Below are 22,380 nucleotides of genomic sequence, written 5' to 3' on the forward strand. Positions count from 1 at the left end.
GCTATATATGAGGAGCAGTCTCATGTGTTTAGGAGAGGAATGCAGCTAAAGCAATCTTTCCCCCAGTGCCAGGAATTCACTTCGAGCAGGGAGCTGCCTCCCGGTGCTTCCCCCCCCTAAAAAAATGTTTAGGGGGTATTCTAATTTCCCTACTCATATTGAAATTCTGCCCCTCAATAAGGCCAAACTTAGATTCACAGTTACAGGTAGGTAGCCGTGTTGGTCTGAGTCGAAGCAAAATAAAAAAATTCCTTCAGTAGCACCTTAAAGACCAACTAAGTTTTTATTTTGGTATGATTTATTTTGGTATAACATTGTGTATGCCATCAAATGCCAACAGTGCCCTTCAGCTCTCTATATTGGACAAACAGGCCAAACCCTACGCCAAAGGATAAATGGACATAAATCTGACATCAGGAACCACAAGACAGAGAAACCAGTAGGAGAACACTTCATTCTCCCAGGACATTCTATACAAGATATCAAAGCAGCTGTTTTATTACAGAAAAATTTCAGAAACAGACTGGAAAGAGAAGTTGCTTAAAACCATGGAGCCACCTGGGATGAACAAAGACATAGGATTCTTATCTCATTATGCATGATCAAGCTTTCTTTAGCGCCTCAGCCCTTGATTCCCCCCCCGCAAGACCAATTGCAGTCATCAGCAGTCGTTAACAGCCATCAACAGGTTTACCACTCCTATCAGCCCATCACCCATTCCCACCCACCCCCACCACCCTCTGGGTCTGACTCTTCTGTTTCAAGTGTATCTGAAGAAGTGTGCATGCACACGAAAGCTCATACCAAAATAAAAGCTTAGTTTGTTTTTAAGGTGCTACTGAAGGAATTTTTTTATTTTGCTTAGATTCACAAAATGTTTAGGGGTATGCGTACCCCTGTGTCCCCCCAGAAAAAAGCACTGCTGTCTCCTAGTAGTGAGCAGGGGGCAGCTTGCAAGTCAGGCAGCAAGCAGGTCCTATCCACTGGGACTAGGAGTAGAACCCACTTCTGCTTCTAGCAATCACTATTGATGCCCAGAGCGATGGGGGGGGGTTCCCCCAGTGCTTTTCAAAGCCCAGAGCTGCTTTGTGGCACCAGGGGAGAGGCCTCTGGTGTAGCCTGCAGCCACAGAAGCTACTACTTCACCCTGGAAGTAAAAAAAACAGACAGGTTTTCCTCTTCCAAGGCTACAGACTCCTCACTTTCAGCATTTCTAGGCCTCGAATCTTTTCTTCAGTTCTGACACTTTGGCCAAGGGCCGGGAAGTCAAGGAGTATGGTGGTCTAGTGACCACCCCAAGGGCTGGCATGCTGTGCTTGGTCTTGAAGTCAGTGTCCACATTCCCTTCTCTTTGGGACAATGCCACAGGTGACTGGATGGCGGAGCAATTGGTTGCTGGTGGCTCTGCCTTTGCGGCGGCAATGGCTGGATCGTGCTTGAGCATCTGGTCAGTCCTAGACTCCTGTCCGGACGCCACCTCAGTGCAGCTTTCAGCTCCATTTCCATTTGCGCTGGAACTCTCATGGTCTATATTCCGGGTCCATGCCACTTCTGGCAGCTCATAGCCACCGGTAACAACTGCTGTCTCCCCTTGCGATGGAACTGCTGACTTCTCAGGGCAAGGAATCTCTTCGGGTTCAGCGATGTCACGGTCCCACTTCTCACAGCTATTTTCTGCTGCTCTGGTGGACACTAGCAGAGCACTCTGCACATGCTCCTGATCCAGAGAGGCTGAGAGCAGGGTGCCCTCGGACAGTGAGTCATCATCCTCATCCTCATCCTCATCATCATCCTTTTCCTCAGACAGGGGCTCATGAAGTGTGTTCCTGCTGGGCCTCAGCTACAACAGACAAAGAGACTGAGTTGGGGTTTGCTGCTTTCCACGCTTGGCCTCTTCGAGAGGTGCACAGGGAGCCAAACTAGGAGGGCTTACCTTAGTATAGAAGTTCCTCTCTTCTAGGTTGCAGAAGTCCAGGCTCCGCGTCCCATAGAGTGGCCGCTGGCCTTGGTTTGGCTCCAGCAAGTTTAGAGTCTCAAAGATTTCACCTAAGAGATCAATCCCACCTGGATCCAGGAAACCCGGGTGCAGATTTTCAGTTTCTTCTCCAGGCTCCAAAGAACAATCCAGCGAGCTTGAGCTGGAAGAGTTGGAAACTTCCCTAGAAGAATATATGTTTCACATGTGAAATGTGATCAGGAATAAAATGCTATACGGCAGGGGTGGCCAACTCCCAAGAGACTGCGATCTACTCACAGAGTTAAAAACTGGCAGTGATCTGCCCCCTTTTGGGGGGTTCAGGTCAAAGTTGTTGAACTTTTTTTTGGGAGGAGGAAGACCAATGGGGGGGGGGGTTCAAGTCAAAGTTGTTGAGTTTTTTCAGGGAGGAGGTAAAATGTTGAGCTTTTTTAAGGGTAGCCACAGTTGTTCAGCTTTGGGGGGAGCCAATGATCTACCAGTGATCTACTGCAGACATCCAGTGATCTACCGGTAGATCACGATCTACCTGTTGGACATGCCTGCTATACGGTACATCAGGGGTCAGCAACCTTTTTCAGCCGTGGGCCAGTCCACCGTCCCTCAGACCGTGTGGCGGGCCGGACTATTATTATTTTTTGCCGGGGGAGGGGGGGGATGAACGAATGCCTATGGCCCACAAATAACCCAGAGGTGCGTTTTAAATAAAAGCACACATTCTACTCATCTAAAAACACCAGGCAGGCCCCACGAATAACCCAGAGATGCATTTTAAATCAAAGGACACATTCTACTCATGTAAAAACACGCTGATTTCCAGACCGTCTGCAGGCCAGATTGAGAAGGCGATTGGGCCGCATCCAGCCCCCAGGCCTTAGGTTGCCTACCCCTGCACTACATGAAAACAATGACCTTCAAAAAGGTCCATGTAAAGCGACATGGGAGGTGAGCATGTTCACGCAACACAACGGCCAAGGGAACCGGCCTTATTTGCCCCTCCTTGTATTATTTCTGGCCCCGCTCAGCAAGATTTTGATTGCTGTGGTTTATGAAGAAAGCCGGGAAAGGCAATTCATCCTTGTTTTGAACCTGGCTATGTTCAGTTGCCCCTCTCCCATGTGAAAGGCAGTAGGTTGGTAGGTGGATCTGCGTTGTTGTGATCGTTTACAGACTAGCCCTGGGCAGCGCTTGAGCTAGACACTGCTAATTAACACATTACCCGCACAACAGTTGTGCTGCACCAAAAAACAGCTTCCAAATTTATTTTGGGTGTAGGTGACCTGTAAAAGCTTTTTTAGGCCTGCTCTGTTACCCTCTCCCCCCATCCATGCTCTCTGCAAAACGTCTGTGGAGCAAAACTCACAGGGACTTCACGAAAACAAAACTCGGGTTGGGTAGCCACAGGGCAGGGCTCATGTATCTTTACAGGAGGGGCTGTGCAGCTCGTACGACACTGTCCTGTTTGCTAAAGAATTCGAGAGAAGCCACAGTTGGAATTCATTGCAGATATGATCCTGTGGGAGGGGCCATCTCACTATAGAAAGGCAATGCCCCACTTTGCGCTCTGCCTTGTTGTAGTGCTAATTCTTCACCAGTGGTGTGTTATAAGAATTTTGAGGTCATATATATATATATATAATAATTGTTCATAAAACATGTACATGAATGTACAGAAACATGTCTGAAGCAGCACAGGAAAACAGGCCTGACTGACACCATTTTGACTCTCTCAGACCTGGCGTTCCTCTGCAAGGAAGAAGGGGGGTGGGGGGAACCTTCTCATTGTCTCAGGAATTAAAGTGATAACCCTGGCATCCTGATACCTGAGTGCCAGACAAAAGGGTGTGATTAACTTGGCTGGGAAACAGGGAAATGTAAATATCTCTCTCTTTTGTTGATTAGGTTTGGGGGGCAGGGGGCAGGGTCCAGGATGCTCAGATTACTGCCACCAGACCTCCCCGTTCATGATGTACCTATGATGAATCTAGGGAGAGCGGTCTTGGGCTACACCCCTTCTGTGACATATGGATGATGCTTCTGGGGGGTGGGCTGAAACCAATTTCAAATTTCTTTTTAAGGGCAAGACACCTCTGTTTGGGGTCCCTTCCTTGTTCTCCTGCGTGAGAGGAAGGACCCTGTTGCAACAGCGAAATAAAAGTGCCTTGCTTCGTACGTCCTGGTTTGGTCTCTGTTATTTGGTGGGCAGGAGACGCTTAAATTCGTCTGTTTGCCTGGATCCTTGGGCTCTCCCTGGGTCAGGATCCATTTCTCTGGGTTCATAGGAACCAGCTTAAATTTTACTTCAATTGTCTATCTGCAAGTTAATCACACCCACTCTGGAATTAATCAGGGCTCCGCCTATTAATGGGACGCAGTTCCTGCTGTCTCTTGCATTGCTGTGGTTTTTTTAAAAAGAGGCATTTCTACATAGGCAGCTCCTGGCACCTTTCCACACTTTGAAGAGGGCAGATATATTCTGTCCATTCAATATGTCACTATGCACATTAAATACATGCCTCTCCTTAAAAAAGAGAGAGAGAGAATAGTGCTAAGGAAATCTGCAGAGATGGTGCTACTACTCTTCTCCTTCCAACGCTTTTCTGTGCTCTCAGATGGCAGGAAACAGTGCATGTTCTGGTTCTCTCCTGCTTGGACTCCGGCAGGGGTGGGCAACCTAAGGCCTGGGGGCCGGATGCAGCCCAATCGCCTTCTCAATCCAGCCTGCGGACTGTCTGCGAATCAGTGTATTTTTACATGATTAGAATGTGTCCTTTTATTTAAAATGCATCTCTGGGTTATTTGTGGGGCATAGGAATTTGTTCATTATTTTTTTCAAAATATAGTCCAGCCCACCACATGGTCTGAGGGATGGTGGACCGGCCCATGGCTGAAAAAGGTTGCTGACCCCTGGACTACTGCAATGTGCTCCACGTGGGGCTACCTTTGAAGGTGACCCGGAAACTACAACTAATCCAGAATGCAGCAGCTAGACTGGTGACTGGGAGTGGCCGCCGAGACCACATAACACCGATCTTGAAAGACCTACATTGGCTCCCAGTACGTTTCCGGGCACAATTCAAAGTGTCAGTGCTGACCTTTATAGCCCTAAACCATAGCTGCCAAGTTATCCCCTTTTTTAAGGGATTTTCCCTTATGCTGAATAGGCTTCCTCGCGAGAAAAGGGAAAACTTGGCAGCTATGCCCTAAACAGCCTCTGTCCAGTATACCTGAAGGAGCGTCTCCACCTCCAGCATTCAGCGCAGATACTGAGGTCCAACGCCAAGGGCCTTCTGGCGGTTCACTCACTACAAGAACCGAAGTTACAGGGAACCAAATCTACTTTAACTGCACAATTTGAATTTACTAGTATGTGATTTAATCCTACTGGCAAAAGAGCAACAGTTTGATAGCACTGGGCTCCACTGGAAGGATTTTTTAAATTTTGTTTCGAGAATATGCCACAGTTTACTTCTTCTTTTTTTCAAAAAATGAGGTTTATAAATAAATACTGGTACATAAATTTCTCCTCAGAAGCGCGATTCAGGGGGGATATGCTGTTTGGCTGTTTAAATTATTATTTCAGATTTGAAAATAATAAACCTAGAAGACAAAATAACTACACAGTAGAACAGTTTGTCCTCAAGGTGCCAGCAGACGCTTCTGTTTTTACCACAAAAAGATAATGGCAGCTGTTTCTGGATTGTGGTTATTTTTAATCATTTAACAAGACACAACAAATCCCTTATCCCTGAGTGTTTTTGGAAGAGCAGATGAGTAAAACCACTGGTCTGATTGTTTTTTAATTATTTTGGAAATTATTTGTTTAAACCTCTGTGGAACTCTGGAGCACAATGACACCCCCAAGAGCAGTGATGGTTTCCCTTAGAGATAATCCTCCCAACCCTATGGGTTTACTCAGAACTAGGAAACTTCCTCTGAGCTCAGTGAGACTTATTCTCAGATTTAAGGGTGTACAGCACTGTAGCCCAAGAGGTTTAACTGAGCATGGTTTCCCCCCTGTCGCCGAACCTGACTCATTGCAGTGAGGCTTGTGTAGGATCATTTTCCAGCAGATTCAGATCCACCTGCTGGGCCAGCCTTGAAACACCCACAGGATGTGGCAAGCAGAGCTGAGAACAGCAAAGAGAGCTCGGCTGAAAGCAGGCCTCACCTTTGTGCCTCCAATTCTGTACTGCTGCTCTGTCTTGGTGGTCGCCTGGGGCGAGACTGTGAAGAGAGAGCACAACATTTATGCTATATGGTAGTTTATGGACCTAATACCTTAGGTATCTAAAGGCATTTGCACATAACAAAATATGTATTTTATCAAAGTAACTGTTGAACTGAAATACAATTAAGAAGAAGTATATTAATAGTGAAATACAATTAAGAAGAAGTATATTAATAGTGAAATACAATTAAGAAGAAGTATATTAATAGTGAAATAATTAAGCTCTAACTTAAAATGACCGAGGGCCTATTGCTTACATCATAGGACACAACACAAAACACTGTTGCTGGATGTAGGTTTTATTTGTTTTTTATCTTATATTTTGGAAATGTACACCCAGTTTTTTTCCTTTAATTTTTTTGCCCCCCCCCAAGAGAGTGGGGCCCTAAGCTATAGCTTGTTTAGCTTATATCATACCTGCCAAGTTCCTCTCTGAAAAATAAGGGACCGGACCGAAATTAGCATACCGGAAGTAGCGCGGTGGCCATTTTGGAACTGGGCGGAGCATGCTCAGAAGTGACTTTTGATGCTGCTGTGCCCAGTTCCAAAATGGCTGCCGCACCAGAAGTCGCACTGCAGCCATTTTGGAACTGGGCAGAGCAGCATCAAAAGTCGCTTCTGAGCATGCTCCGCCCAGTTCCAAAATGGCCGCCGCACCAGAATAATCGTTTTTTCGGCTGGGGACAGCTGGAAAAACGGGGGTTTCCCGGGGAAAACGGGAGACTTGGCAACTATGGCTTATATGTAAATCCAGCACTGGACACACACCTGTAAGGGTTCTGATCCCCTTGTCTAGAACAAAATGTCCTGAGTGGTTAGGTCAGGCACCCCCAAACTGCAGCCCTCCAGATGTTTTGGACTACAATTCCCATCATCCCTGACCACTGGTCCTGTTAGCTAGGGATCATGGGAGTTGTAGGCTAAAACATCTGGAGGGTCGCAGTTTGGGGATGTCTGGGTTAGGTGATTAGTGGCCCTTTCTCCATGATTCGAAACTACATATTCCCCACTCTAGTGTAAGGTAGGGCATGGATTCAGCTGGAGACTCTCAGGACAGCGAGGCTGCTTTCTCCATTCGGAATAATAATAATAATAATAATAATAATAATAATAATAATAATTTGTTATTTATACCCCACCCATCTGGCTGAGTTTCCCCAGCCACTCTGGGCAGCTCCCAACAGAATATTAATAAGAATAGAAAAGTGATAAAACATCAAACATTAAAAACTTCCCTAAACATTAGGCAATCCTTAACACTAGATGTGTCTTTACTGCCAACAAACCCGCTTTCAGTCATTCCCTCTCACCAGGGAATTGTTGATCTGCAAGGAGAGCTAAGGATCTCCAACAGAGAATACCTGCGCACTCTCAACAAACTACAATTCCCAGGATTCTTTAGCAGAAGACATGGCAATTAAATAGTACACAATGCCCATATGTGTTGTGCAATTAATTCAGCCAAATTTTCTATCCCGACTTTCTGCTTTGCATATTGTAACTTATTTTTCGGTACAAATGTGAACTCAGCTCTGATGATTACACTGCTGCTCTCTACATTTGACACAAAGAAGCACAGTCACAATTAGACTATAAGGGCTTCCTTCTGAATAACATGGGCATACAGGAGGCATGGGCGTACCCAGCGAGGGTCGGGGGGCAGCTGCCCCCCCAGAAGCAAAAAACAAAAACAAAACCATATTTTATGGACCATAACCCACACTTTTTCCCTCCAAAAACTGAAGGGGAAAAGTAGCTGCGGGTTATAGAAATTGGGCTGTTTTCGCCCCCTCCGCGGCTGCAGCCAGCGACAGGAACGTGGGGAGGGGGGAGGAGCAGCCTTCACGTATACTGGACAGTGGCCATTTAGGGCTTTAAAGGTCAGCACCAGCACTTTGAATTGTGCTCGGAAACGTACCACCATACATCAAGCATAGACAAAAGATTCTTATTTCTGATTAACTGCCTCTACAAAGACACCGTGCTGAACGTACGCTGCTCCCTAAATGGCCAACTCATAGGACCCGTACCAGTTACCAAGGGAGTTAAGCAAGGATGCATCCTAGCTCTGGCATTATTTCACCTATATATAAATGACATGGTTAAGCGTCTAGCATCCTAGCTCCAGCATTATTTCACCTATATATAAATGACATGGTTAAGGGTCTAACATCTACGCCCCCAAACTGGCCGCAAAACCAATCTCAGTGCTATTATATGCGGACAATGTGGTTCTCCTATCCCAAACAAAAATAGGCCGAAAAAAACTGACAGGAGAATTTTCAGCATATTGCCGGAGAGAACAGTTGGCCGTAAACTATCAGAAAACCAAAGTCATGGTCTTCTCAAGAAAATAGCTGGCAAATGGATAACTAGCCAATCGAACAGGTTAAAGCCTTCAAGTATCTGGGCCTTATCTTCCAGTCAATGGGGACATGAGATGCACATCAAAAATGTGCCAAAGAAGAAGCATCTCAAAGTGCCAAAACGCTGACCCATTTCTTCCACACGAAGGGTGGCAAACATATTCCATCAGCCCTACAAGTTTTTCAAGCCAAACCCCTAGCGAAGCTACTTTATGGGGCCCAAATTTGGACTGGTAACCATCGTAGCACTCTGGAATCTGTCCAATCAAAGTTTTTAAGGCAGATTTTTTTTTCCCTGTCCCACCATGCGTTCCAAATGCATCATTACGACTGGAGGCAAGTCTCCCTTCTGTAGAAGTACGGACCTGGCAAATAACTCTTAAGTTCTGGCTCCACCTAAATTCAAACCCACCTGGTTTATTGCCTTTAGTAACACAAGATTCCCACAAAAGTGCTTGGACCAAAACTGTTCATCAAAAACTTCTCTCCTGCAGCCTATCCCCACAACATCTACTCACGGTGGGCCGCATCAAAGCAAAAAGTCTAATTGGACAACGTTTAAAAGACATAGAGCACCAGAATAATCTGGCTATTATAAAGAAATTTTGTCCATGGTATGCTCCTTTTCCTACCTCCCATTTTGATTCTATGGCTCCATATTTGCACAAACTTACTATTCCAAAATTTAGACGTGCTTTTAAACTTGCTAGACTGGATGTTCTGCCTTCTGCCGTACTTGAGGGCCGATTCCAAAAGATCTTACTCGAGAAACGACTTTGCCCCTGTGGAGATGGCAGTATAGAAACAGTGGCACATGTCCTCCTGTCTTGTTTCCTCTACAAAGACCCGAGGAACGAGATTATTACCCCACTTCTACTAACCATCCCAGGACGCCCATCTGCAGCCATAATGCACTTCCTCTTATCAGACCGAAATGACCAGATAACAGCAAAGGTTGCTAGATACATAGATGGTGCAATTATTAGATGAAGGGCCACCAACTGAGTGATAATTTAGGATGCTAAAACGTGCCTTTTATCCAATGTTTTTATTTCTACAGTGGAACCTCTACTTACGAATTTAATCCGTTCCGAATGCACATTTGTAAGTAGAAACATTCGTAAGTCGAAATGATGTTTCCCATAGGAATGCATTGGAAACGGATTAATTTGTTCAGGGGTTCTTTAAAAAAGGCACTTTAAAGGCAGGCAGGAGGCCTGCGAGGGGCAGCGAGTGCGGAGCAGCAGGAGGCCGGCTGAGCGGCGGCGGCAGTGAGGGCCCGATCCGGCCCTATGGGATGTAGAGCGGCCGGCGGGGGGGGGGGCGATCTCATGAGGCCCTGATCCTGCGAGGCCGGCAGAGCAGTGGCGGCGAGGGCCTGACTGTAAGTCGAAGAAATTCGCAAGCGCGTGGTCATTTCCCCCCTTCGTAAGTAGAAACATTTGTATCTAGAGTTTATCGTAAGTCGAGGTACCACTGTACATATTGTATTGTTTTATTGTTGCTATGGCCGTTGGCTAATGCGAATAAAGTTTATTGAAGTTTATTATTATCTCAGGGTGGCGGTGGTAGTGGTGCAGTTTCCCCACCCATTTTAAATGACTCATTCCCCCCTTACCTTCCCAAAGTGCTGGGTGATGGGCAACCGGCTTTGCAAGCTCTCAGACTGGCTATTCCTGGTGGGCATGATGGGGCCAGAGATAAGGTCACAGTTCGAGGAATGCCCTCGCTGACGATGAGGGCCTGTACTGGAATCCTAGAGGGGACAAGATTATTCTGAGCATAAGCTTTGCTTCCCATCCTGACCCGTGCCGGAATTATGTATAAGCTAAACAAGCTATAGCTTAGGGCCCCACTCGCTTGGGGGGCCCCAAAAAAATTAAAGGAAAAAGAAACTGGATGTACATTTCCAAAATATATGATAAAAAACAAATAAAATAAAACCTACATATAGCAACAGTGTTTTGTGTTGTGTAGGCTCCTATGATGTAAGTCAGGCATTCCCAAAATTCGGCCCTTCAGATGTTTTGGACTACAATTCCCATCAACTCTGACCACTGTTCCTCTTAGCTAGGGATCATGGGAGTTGGAGGCCAAAACATCTGGAGGACCGCAGTTTGGGGATGCCTGATGTAAGTACCGGTAATGGGCCTAGCCTGCTCCCTAAAATAGCACTTTGCTCATTTCTATATATATGTTGTCTACATTCTGCATGGACTCGTAATAATTACTTTGATAAAATACATATTTTGTTATGTGCAAATGGCTTTAGATACCTATTAAAGGTATAGGTACCCCTGACCATGGTGCTGTGGGTTAAACCACAGAGCCTAGGGCTTGCTGATCAGAAGGTCGGCGGTTTGAATCCCCGTGACAGGGTGAGCTCCTGTTGCTCGGTCCCAGCTCCTGCCAACCTAACAGTTCAAAAGCACGTCAAAGTGCAAGTAGATAAATAGGAAGCGCTACAGCGGGAAGGTAAACGGCGTTTCCGTGTGCTGTGCTGGTTCGCCAGAAGCGGCTTTGTCATGCTGGCCACATGACCTGGAAGCTGTACGCCGGCTCCCTCAGTCAATAACGCGAGATGAGCGCCGCAACCCCAGAGTCGGTCACGACTCGACCTAACGGTCAGGGGTCCATTTACCATTACCTTTACCCCTGACCGTTAGGTCCAGTCACTGAGGCCCTAAGCTCCTGAAGGTAATGGGGCCCTTTATATGTCCAGCTGTCCTTTGTCAACAACAAATTGTCGCTGTTTTTAGTGTTGAATATATGCTATATGGTAATTTATGGACCTAATAGGTATCTAAAGCCATTTGCACATGTTGTCATGCAACCATTTACAGAAATAAGCTATATTACAGGTCAATATGTGGAATGTACCCTAAGTTTGAGACTGTTAACTCTTTTTAAGGAGGGCAATTGGACCTTGGTTTTCTTTTAGTAGCAGCATGTCTACTAGTTGCAGAGAATTGGAAAGGAATTATAAAATTATGCGTGGCATAGAGAAAGCGTATAGAGAAAAGTCTCTCCCCCGCCCCTGGCAATAGAGTGTTGGAAGATTCAGGACACATAAAAGAAAGTATTTATTTAGATGGTCACCCGCCCCAATGGCTTTAAAAGAGGATTAGACAAATTCCTGGAGGTGAGGGCTATCGATGGCTACCAGCCATGATGACTATGCTATGCCTCTACAGTTGGAAGCATTACTGCTGCTGAATACCAGTTGCTGGAAACCACAAGAAGGGAGAGTGTTGCTCTTGTGCTCAGATCCTGCTTGCAGGTTTCCCACAAACACCTGGATGGCCAAGGTGAAAACACGATGCTAGACTGGGTGGAGCAGCGGCCTGATCCAATAGGCTCTTCTTCTGTTCGTAAAACATTAAATCATATTTAAAAACAATTTTCACCCAGGTGTCGGAAAAGGTTATTAATGTATGCCACTACGCGGGTGGCGCTGTGGGTTAAACCACAGAGCCTAGGGCTTGCCGATCAGAAGGTCGGCGGTTCGAATCCCTGCAACAGGGTGAGCTCCCATTGCTCGGTCCCAGCTCCTGCCAACCTAGCAGTTCAAAAGCACACCAAAGTGCAAGTAGATAAATAGGAACCGCTACAGCGGGAAGGTAAACGGCGTTTCCATGTGCTGCTCTGGTTTGCCAGAAGCGGCTTTGTCATGCTGGCCACATGACCTGGAAGCTGTACGCCGGCTCCCTCGGCCAATAACGTGAGATGAGCGCCGCAACCCCAGAGTCGGTCACGACTGGACCAAATGGTCAGGGGTCCCTTTACCTTTACCGTGGCTCGTGTTTGGTTAGCCCAAAAATGGAAAACAAGAGAAGTCCCAACTAAATAAGATTGGCAACTTAAATTGATGGAATATGCACAGCTTGCGGACCTAACATATAGAATAAGAGAACAAGAAGAACATAGGTTTACAGAAGATTGGAAAATGTTTATTGAATATATGGAGGGAAATTGTGTTTATTTGAAAATGTGGGCGGCATTAAGATAAATTCAACAGTGTAAATAAGTTTTTAACGGAATACTGAATGGTTTGGTTTATATAAAATATGGGGGGATTTATGTTGTGCAGAATGAACCATGGAAAGAGGGGAAGGGAATTCACTGATATTTTAAGGTGGTTTAAGTGAATATTCTAACATGTAAAACAGAAATTTTATTAAAGAATTAAACTCTAAAAACAATTTTCAATTGGGTTTTAAGCAAATGCAAAAACAAGAGCCACTGAACACTCATCCAACCGTACATCACCTTTAATCGTTTTAAGGAAAAAGTCTGGAGTGGCTTACCTTTTCCTTGAGACGGCTCCGCATATTCTTCAGCCGCATTTTGGCATGGCCTTTGGCCTAGACAGAGCACGGAGGGGGTGTGAGGAGATATGCAGCACTCCAAACAGAGGGTTGGGGCCAAAGCTAGTCTTACTCAGAGAAGACTCATTGATAGGGCTGGCCTGCCCATGAGAAGGGCTGAGGCAGCCACCATCTTGTGCCAGAATACCATGGGGCAGTGCCCCCACAGGCCCCCTGCCTACCCCTACCCCTGCGGCTGCAGAAGTGAGGAGAAGTGAAGGTGGCAGATTCCAGCGAGATTCGACTGGACCCCAGTAAGCAGGACCCCATTCCTGTTTTGCCTACTGCCCCTGTGCATTGACAATAATAGACACAACTAACATAAGGTTCTACTCTGAGTAAAACTTAGTTCAATACTTCCCAGAATTTCAAGGACAAAGAAAAAAAATAGATCAGTTGATTGAAATGTGTAGCTTCTGAAGGCTGCACACAAACAGGGTGAGCATTAGGTTTAGGGTGTAAAAAAGAGAGAGTAAACTTTCTCTTTTTTACACCCTAAACCTAATGCTCACCCTGTGTGTGTATAAACATAGCCATTTTGTGCAGTCTTCAACATTGCATCCTACTAGTTGGAATTTGCAAAACCCTCACTGCAACTACAGTCATACATTGGTTTTCGAACAGCTTAGTTCTCGGACATTTTGGCTCCCGAACGCCGCAAACCCAGAAGTGACTGTTCCGGTTTGCGAACTATTTTTGGAAGCTGAACGTCTGACGCGACTTCCGCAGCTTCTGATTTCCGAACTTTGGTTTCCAAACATTTTGGAAGTTGAACGGACTTCCGGAATGGATTCCGTTTGACTTCCAAGGTACGACCGTACTTAAAAGCACATTCAAAGCACATTCTTTCCCTGAAAGAATTCTGGGCAACGTAGTTTGTTAAGGGTTGCTGGGAACTGAGGGGATGCCCATCAAACTTGCAGATGACTCCAAACTGGGCAACTAATGCTGCAGAAGACAGAATCAGGATTAAAATAACCTTTACAGACTGGAGAACTGGGACCAGACAAACAGAATGAAATTCAATAGGGTTCATAAGGTTCTACACTGAGGAAGAACCAGATGAACAAATATAAGATGGGGAGCCTGGATTACTAGCAGTGCATGTGACAAATCTGGGGTCTTAGTGGACCACAAGCTTTAACATGAGGCAACAGTGTGATGCAGTAGCAAAAGATAGCTAATGCTGTTCTAGGCTGCATCAATCGAAGTCTAGCGTCGAGATCAAGGGAAGCAATAGTATCACTCTACTCTGCCTTGGTCAGACAACACCTGAAGTCTTGTGTCCAGTTCTGGGTGCCGCAATTTAGGAAGGATATTGACAAGCTGAAATGTGTGCAGAGGAGGGGAATCAAGACTATCAAGAGTCTGGAAACTAAGCCTTATTAGGAACAGTTGAGGGAGTTTGGGATGTTTAGCCTGGAGAAAAGTGGATATGAGAGCCATCTTCAAATATCCAACACATAGCTGCCAAGTCTCCCGTATTCCCCGGGAAATCCCCATTTTTCCAGCTGTTCCTAGCTGAAAAAACAGATTTTTTTGTTTTTTCCCGGTTTATTCTGGCACGGCGGCCATTTTGGAACTGGGCGGAGCATGCTCAGAAGCGACTTTTGATGCTGCTCTGCCCAGTTCCAAAATGGCTGCAGTGCGACTTCTGGCGCGGCGGCCATTTTGGAACTGGGCAAAGCAGCATCAAAAGTCACTTCTGAGCATGCTCTGCCCAGTTCCAAAATGGCGGCAGCGCTACTTCCGGTCTGCTACTTCCACCTGGTCCCTTATTTCTCCGACAGCAACTTGGCAGGTATGCCAACGGGCTGTCACATGGAGGATGGAGCAAGCTTGTTTTTTCTGGGGGTAGGACCCAAACCAATGGCCTCAAGTTACAAGAAAGGAGATTCTGACTAAATACTATGAAAAAAAATGCCTTACATATTGATATGCATTCCTGACAGCTGGATTGGTCTTGTTTTTCATGGTACTTATCAGGGCTCCTCCACCTTTCTAAGGAGAGAGAGAGAGAGAGAGAGAGAGAGAGAGAGAGATGAAGCATAGGCATCCATCTATTAGGAACAGCACATTCAAAAGACACTAGTGGGCAAGGATGCTATGCAAGGGAGCTTGATATAATTGATATAATTCCCGGCCATTGGGACAATCATTTGATGTGCAGGAAGGAAGCAAGTCCCCCGGCCTGTGTGTGTCGGCTTGTGCAAACTGCAGTCCATAAAACAAATAAATATTAAATTTTATTTATACCCCGCCCTCCCCAGCCAAGGTCGGGCTCAGGGCGGCTAACACTAGATATAAAACAACTGATTAAAATACAACTTAAAAACAATATTAAATACATTAAAATTAAAATGCAGCCTCTTTCTTATTTATGATTATTAAAGGTAAAGGTAAAGGGACCCCTGACCATTAGGTCCAGTCGTGACCGACTCTGGGGTTGCGCGCTCATCTCGCATTATTGGCGTATAGCTTCCAGGTCATGTGGCCAGCATGACAAAGCCACTTCTGGCGAACCAGAGCAGCACATGGAAACGCCGTTTACCTTCCCGCTGTAGCGGTTCCTATTTATCTACTTGCATTTTGGTGTGCTTTCGAACTGCTAGGTTGGCAGGAGCTGGGACCGAGCAACGGGAGCTCACCCCATCGCGAGGATTCGAACCGCCGACCTTCTGATCAGCAAGCCCTAGGCTCAGTGGTTTAGCCCACAGCGCCACCTGGGTCCTTATGATTATAACTTAATAATAAATAATTAAAAATAAATAAATAAATAAATAAGAAACAAAAAAGCAAGAATCTTGTAAATTAAGTCACTACTACTACCTCCAAACCGCAGATCGGGTGTGTGTGCACTGATGTTGAGAAGGAGATTCATGCTCTGACTCTTAGCCATTAAATTTCACCAGCCCACATCAAGGACCAAAACACAGAGCTCAGAGAATCCAGGAGGCCTGTGCTCACCCTGCCCTGCCTGGTGGATTGGGCAGAATCGCACCATTGCTTTCTTGGCTCCAGACCCTGCTCCAACTGCAATTCCCTCTCCCGGGATCCTGACCTCTCCCACTCTGCTACACTTAATGGTGGCTCATGGTTGGGTGAATTCTACTCATTGCATGGGACGCAGGTGGCGCTGTGGTCTAAACCACTGAGTCTCTTGGGCAGGGGTCGACAAAGTTTTTGTGGCTTGGGCTGGTTCACGGTCCTGCAGACACCGCGGTGGGCCGGAGTGTGTGTGCATGCAGGAGCAAATGCTACTTCTGGCGCTCCTTCCGGCGTGGAGGAGGCATGTGCAGCTTCCCATTGGCTGCAGGAGCTTCCTGCAGCCAATGAGAAGCTGGCCAGCATTGCAGAAGGCGGTCCCCGCTCTGCTCTCCGCAGCGCATGGGAGACGACTGAGTAGGCAGCAGGGGTCCATGGGCAGATTAAACGACCCCCATGGGCTGCTTGTGACCCATGGGCCTTAGGTTGCCAACCCCTGCTCTTGGGCTTTCCAATCGGAAGGTTGGAGGCTCAAATCTGCACCATGGGGTGAGCTCCCATTGCTCTGTCCCAGCTCCTGCCAACCTAGCAGTTCAAAAGCACACCAGTGCAAGTAGATAAATAGGTAAGGCTGCGGCAGGAAGGTAAACGGCATTTCCGTGCACTCTGGTTTCCGTCACAGTGTTCCGTTGCACCAGAAGCGGTTTAGTCATGCTGGCCACATGACCCAGAAAGATATCTGTGGACAAACACCAGCTCCCTTGGCCTGAAAGCGAGATGAAATAGTCGCCTTCGGCTGGACTGAACCGTCCAGGGGTCCTTTACCTTTTGTTTACCTACTCATTGCATGGTCAACGGACCCAGACATCTAGAGCTGGGCTTGGATCTGGAAGACAAGGGTTCAAGTCCCACATCTGCCAAAAGCGGCTTTGGGCAAACCCCTTTCTTAGGTTTTCTTCTTCAACAGCACAAGCATGTTTATGGCCACACTGTTAATAATCACAGCAAGACTTTTTTGTAGCCTCTCTCAAGATAAAAATACAAAACCAAACCTCCCTGAAGTCAAGTCACATTTTTTAAAAGATGAGAATAAAATGTGCTGAAGAGCTTTACATGTTTGTGTGGAATTATCCTGAGATGAATGTTATTTATCCCTGTTTTTGTTCCACTGCTGTTTTATCTTCATTTATTCCTAGTGTGGTCTTTCACGATACTTTATGGTGGGTGACTTTTTAATCAAATGTCCCAATTTTATAATTTCACGCTTATATTATGTAAGCTGCTTTCTGGGGGCTTGGCCCTAAAAGACAGCCTAGGAAAGACCTCAGCGCAAACAAAACAAGTAGCTGTGAGGAAAAGAGATAACAAGGTAAAAGAAGATGGATGGTGCTTCATTAATTTACCTTTAAGTTCTCCACCCATAGCTGATAGGAATGCATGCTACCTGGGGAGGGAAGAGAGCACAGGTGAGGACAGGTGAGTGTCCCTGAGGGCCTTGACTTTGCCTTCACAGAGATTTGAACTGTATATTCAGAGTAACTCCTTATATCTGCCCACCAATATACAAAGCACCCATTCCCTGTGAAGAACTTGATGCAGAAAGCAGCCCTGAACACATTCCCTACACAGAAAGGCTCCTAAATGTAGCGCGAAATGTGTGGGTGGGTGCTGGTAGGGAAACGTCATGGGATTCCCACAAACTGATCTACTTACCGTACTTATTTTATTGAAATTCTATACCAGGCATCCCCAAACTTCGGCCCTCCAGATGTTTTGGACTACAATTCCCATCATCCCTGACCACTGGTCCTGTTAGCTAGGGATCATGGGAGTTGTAGGCCAAAACATCTGGAGGGCCACAGTTTGGGGATGCCTGTTCTATACCACTTGAAGGGGAAAACCCCTCAAAGCAGTTTCCAAAAAGAAGAAGATAAAACAATATACTTATCACTAAAAATGTACAACCGCAATTTAAAATATTTGTTTAGTCGTTTAGTTGTGTCCGACTCTTCGTGACCCCATGGACCATAGCACGCCAGGCACTCCTGTCTTGCACTGCCTCCCGCAGTTTGGTCAAACTCATGTTCGTAGCTTTATGGATCATTGATCATTGATCCCCTTCATGGATCAATGCCTTGTCATGGTGAAGGGGCTTGAATAACTCAGACAAGCTATGAGCTATGCCATGCAGGGCCACCCAAGATGGACAGGTCATAGTGGGGAGTTTTGACTAAACGTGATCCACCTGGAGAAGGAACTGGCAAGCCACTCCAGTATCCCTTCCAAGAAAACTCCATGGACAATTTAAAATATACAGAAGATTAAAATAGGGTTGCCATATTTCAAAAAGTTGTTCAGTTTTTTTTTGGGGGGGGGGTGGCCAAGTTGTTGAGCTTTCCTTAGGTTTTGAGCCATTTTTAAGGGAAATTGCCAAAAGCGAACTGCCAACATGGGTTGCCAATACAGATTTTCATGGACATTTAAGCGACCTTTTCCCGGCTATATCCAGGAAATTCTGGACCTATGGCAACCCTACCTTAAAATCACCATAAAATAAGACGGAAACTAATTAAAACTCCTATAGACTTTCCAAACATCTGAGTAGGCTTGTCTGGGTCAACCCAGCCAGAGGGGCAGAGTATAAATAATAAAATAATAATTCTTATTATTAAATAAGAATGTATTCAGCAGACACCAAAAGGAATACCATAAAGGTGCCAGCCTGATATCAATAGGCAGGGAGTTCCAGAGTTTGTATATCATTGGAAAGTGTTGCTAACCACACCTTCCTAGTGCCCTAAGGCTGTATCCAATTAAGTTACACTCAGGGGAGACCCATGGACCTAAGTGAGTCATGTCCATTGCTTTCTATGAGTCTACTCTATGTCAGAGTAACTGGTTACAATCCCTAATGTGGAAGCATCCTACAATCTCAGGAGTCTCCCAGTAAATTCTTGCTCTCACTTCGCTGTTGTCAAAGCTTAACCTTTGAAGTACCCCCCAAAGGGAGGTGTGTTGAGGAGGCCATACGACCTGTGGCTCGGTGGATCGTTTGTGGATCCATTTCCATGTTTATCAGCTGAAGAGTAAAAGCAAGTGAAGTTCTGCCCTACCTGGGGACAGGCTTCTGTTGATCTCCTGCTCAAAGAGGTCAGAGAAGTCCTCTCCTGCATTCAGCTTCTCCAGGCGGTCATCTACGAACTGGTGGAGTTGAGGTTGGGTGCAGTGTTGGGGAGAGAAACAAAGGAAGCCATTAGAAAACAGGCGGGAAGAAGTCATCTTCCACGGGAGAAGGAAGCACACACAGCGTCAACAACTGGTACACACAAGGAAGGGGAGAACAGTTCAATGCCTTCTGTCTGCCTGGCCATTTGATAGTGGTGCTCAAATTGTGGAAGAGCATCTTCTTTGTTTCTCCATCAGCCCATACCTGCTTGAAGAGCTGCAGGTGCACGGCCCGCTGGAGGAAAGCCTGCATGGCACAGGAGCCTTGTTGCAAGAAGGTGTCTTTGCAAAAGGAGATGGGCTCTCCCTGCAGAGAGAAGAGAGAGAAGTTGGGAGGTAATAGTCAGTGTGGCTGGAGGGTGGGAGAGAGAGAGACGCTTGCAAGCAATATAGGTTAAGGTTACCAGGTTTTTTCCAATGAATCTGGGGACAATTTAATTAATTCATTCATTCATTAAATACTACACGTTCGGGACACTGATGCTGCAGCGATGGTGGTGGCAGGGGGGCGGCAGCCACCTTGACCTCAACCACCATGTTTCTCGTTCCTCCAAGGCTTCTGTCTTCTTTCTCCATGAGCCTGGGCAGCCCCTGAGTGGTTAGTTCTTCGGTGGTGGTGGGGAAGCCGTGTGCTGTGGGTCAGGCATGGAAGGTGGAGAAGGAGGGCTGAGAGCAGCGGCAGTGGCAAGGCTCGGGCAGCGCGATGCCTCCTTTTTCATCTGAGCAGCCCCAATCCCATTCCTACTAGCTGGGAAGAGAGGCTTCCCTTTGCCTAACTGAAAAATCCCTGCCCCCTCCTGCTTGTACGCAAGCTCTGATAGGCAGCGTGAAGCCTCCCTTCACAGCTGAGAGATCCCCCCCCTTGCTCCTGCTTGCACGCAAGTAGAAGTTGGGAGGCTGCTCCGATGGGCAGCATGAAGCCTCCCTTCGCAGCTTAGTTGCTGGGGTCAGGGAAGGTGGAGGCAGCCCAGAAGCTGCATCTTAGTGCCCCTACACCACCACCATCATATGGGGACTTCCGAGCAGCTCCTGAAGCCAGCCAGAGCCAACTGCTCCGGGCTGCTGAGACTGCCACAGCTGCATTTCCCGGGGACATTAGATGAAATCCGGGGACATTCCGGGGATGGAATATGTCCGGGGACTTATTTGCAAATCCGGGGGCTGTCCCCGGGAAATGGAGACGTCTGGTCACCCTAATATAGGTATGCATCGCAAGTGTTCACGTGGGATAAGGAGAAGTTGCTTCCAGGCAGCCTGTTTACTGAGCATCCATCATTGCTTCTTCGCACAAACTTTGAACCAAGAGGAGCCCAGCTACTCACCGGGTTGCAAACAAGAGCCTCGCGGTAGCTGCCAAACAGCAGTGCCTGTGCCCTAAGGAAAGCTCGGGCGACTCCATCCCCAGTAGTCGCGGTCTGTTTCTTCAGCTGGAACTTCAACAGAGAGACCTGTGCAGGGAGAGGAGGAGGGTTACAAGCTCTTCCTCGATCAGGGGGTCCTTCCATCAAATCGCAAGAGGGTGTCTCAACCACAATTTGTACCCAGAAGCCCTAACCAAGTGCCAGGGTCCTGTCATATGTCCCATTGCCGTAGGGTTGCCAAATTTCAAAAAGTAAGAAGAAGTCCCAGCAAAGGAAGAATCAATCGGAGCAAACAGCAATTTGGGTTTTTCATGGATTGCCATTTGTTCCGATTTAGAACTAAAAAGCGGGTCGTCCCTGGGAAAGGATCGGGGGAAGGGGGGTCGTGTTTTCTAGGCACATGACAAGCGCGAGTGTGGATGAGCCTTAAGTTAGGTCCATTGATTTTAATAAGTGTACTTTTTGTAAAAACCCACTGTATGGGAGTTATGTGGCAATCATTAGGAGTTTATGACCTTCTTCTGTATGGGATGTACTGTATCTGAAAAAGCTCAAAACCTGAATTGTTTTATGAATCGTATGTGGAAGTTAGAGAGTTAAAGAACAATACTAAGCAAAAATAAAAATAAATGAACTCTCTCTCAAATAGCTCAACTCCCTCTGTCAGAACATAGCAGAAAACTGCAATTTTCACACATTGGCAGAATAGCCCAAGAGTTTATGCAGGGCCATTTCCCATCTTCCAGTTCTGCTAATACATTTTCAGCTGATAGATTTTCTGAAAAGAAGAGGGGGCAGCAATGAATCAGTTGCTTTAAAGTGGAAGTTTAGTACTGGAAGCTAAACTTTGCATACATAAAAAACAACTGTTAGAAGATAGCTGTGATAATTCGAAGCAGTGGGGAAGAAGAGGGGCTATCAGTGGGAGAAAAGAATAAAGGAAGGAAACCACCAAGGACCCAGGGTGTTCAGAAGGACATCAAAACTACCTGCACTATAGTTTATTATTGATATTTATCATCACCATCTTATGAAATCAATACTAACTACATCACTTGGGAGGTCTTCCAGGTCCTGGAAGGGTGACTCAAAGGTGTTGTTGTCGATGTTGAGAATGACGACATCTTCCAGGGCCTTGCTCCTCACTCTCTGGAAGAATCAAAGACAAAAAGAGAGAAACTAAAAGAGAGACACTGCTTGCTCTTCTATTCACTGCCTTTGGAAACCGCTGTCATGAATGTTAAATGTGACCCAGCTCCACCTGATCTCTCCAGGAACAGCTGGAAAAACGGGGATTTCCCGGGGAAAACGGGAGACTTGGCAGCTATGGACTGAAGTATGGAACAAACAGACTTTGCTCAACAGTACCGTACAGCCTACACTACGAGTGACCACAAAATGGCGGCTGCCCTGGGTGTCGAGGTTCCGTTGATGTTGACCAGAGTTTCTTCCCACCCACCCACCCACCCACCCTGTCCATCCTCTTGCACCTATTCATGGAACATGTTGGCTCCCCTACTCTTCATTACATGGATGTTCTGTGCCTCTGGGGCCAGGGATTGCAGGACTCAGCTGCAGGCTCATGAGAACTGACCTGTGAGGCCAGGGGCAGAATAGATTGGCAAGCTTACCTCCATGAAGCTGGTGTGGATTCCTATGAGGTAGGGCATGGGGGCACTGTCGAAGAAAGGGAGGAAGGAAAGAAAGTCAGAGCTGGTAACAGATTTGGGTGGGCTCAGAACCGTCCAGATTGCGTCCCCTAGCCATGGACAAATTAGTTCTTCTTTCCACCTCTCCTCCAACCCCGCCCCCCAATAAATACCCTCTATTTAAAACCTTTTCTTATGAGGCAATTATCAATATTTTTATT

At 46.5% G+C, this 22,380-nt stretch overlaps 1 protein-coding gene across 4 annotated transcripts in view; it reads right to left on the reverse strand.

The window, feature by feature from the left end:
* Window positions 1-820: 820 nt before the first annotated feature.
* Window positions 821-22,380, reverse strand: part of DENND1C (DENN domain containing 1C) — a 50,452-nt gene continuing 28,892 nt past the window's right edge. For 2 of the 4 annotated variants that reach the window (XM_088658333.1, XM_088658334.1), the window contains 13 exons: window positions 22,142-22,187; window positions 21,558-21,659; window positions 20,472-20,597; window positions 19,355-19,456; window positions 19,038-19,125; window positions 17,328-17,368; window positions 14,869-14,940; window positions 12,880-12,936; window positions 10,191-10,328; window positions 9,247-9,354; window positions 6,147-6,202; window positions 1,934-2,159; window positions 821-1,840 (listed from right to left, as the gene is read on the reverse strand). In XM_088658333.1, coding sequence (XP_088514459.1) covers window positions 1,214-1,840; window positions 1,934-2,159; window positions 6,147-6,202; window positions 9,247-9,354; window positions 10,191-10,328; window positions 12,880-12,936; window positions 14,869-14,940; window positions 17,328-17,368; window positions 19,038-19,125; window positions 19,355-19,456; window positions 20,472-20,597; window positions 21,558-21,659; window positions 22,142-22,187 — 1,789 coding nt within the window. In that variant the 3' untranslated portion in view covers window positions 821-1,213. The remainder of the gene's footprint in view (window positions 1,841-1,933; window positions 2,160-6,146; window positions 6,203-9,246; window positions 9,355-10,190; window positions 10,329-12,879; window positions 12,937-14,868; window positions 14,941-17,327; window positions 17,369-19,037; window positions 19,126-19,354; window positions 19,457-20,471; window positions 20,598-21,557; window positions 21,660-22,141; window positions 22,188-22,380) is intronic. The other 2 variants (XM_060268702.2, XM_060268703.2) reach the window with 2 other exon arrangements.

This window comes from Zootoca vivipara, chromosome 15, assembly GCF_965207765.1.
Source record: "Zootoca vivipara chromosome 15, rZooViv2.hap1.1, whole genome shotgun sequence".
Taxonomy (NCBI): Eukaryota; Metazoa; Chordata; class Lepidosauria; order Squamata; family Lacertidae; genus Zootoca; species Zootoca vivipara.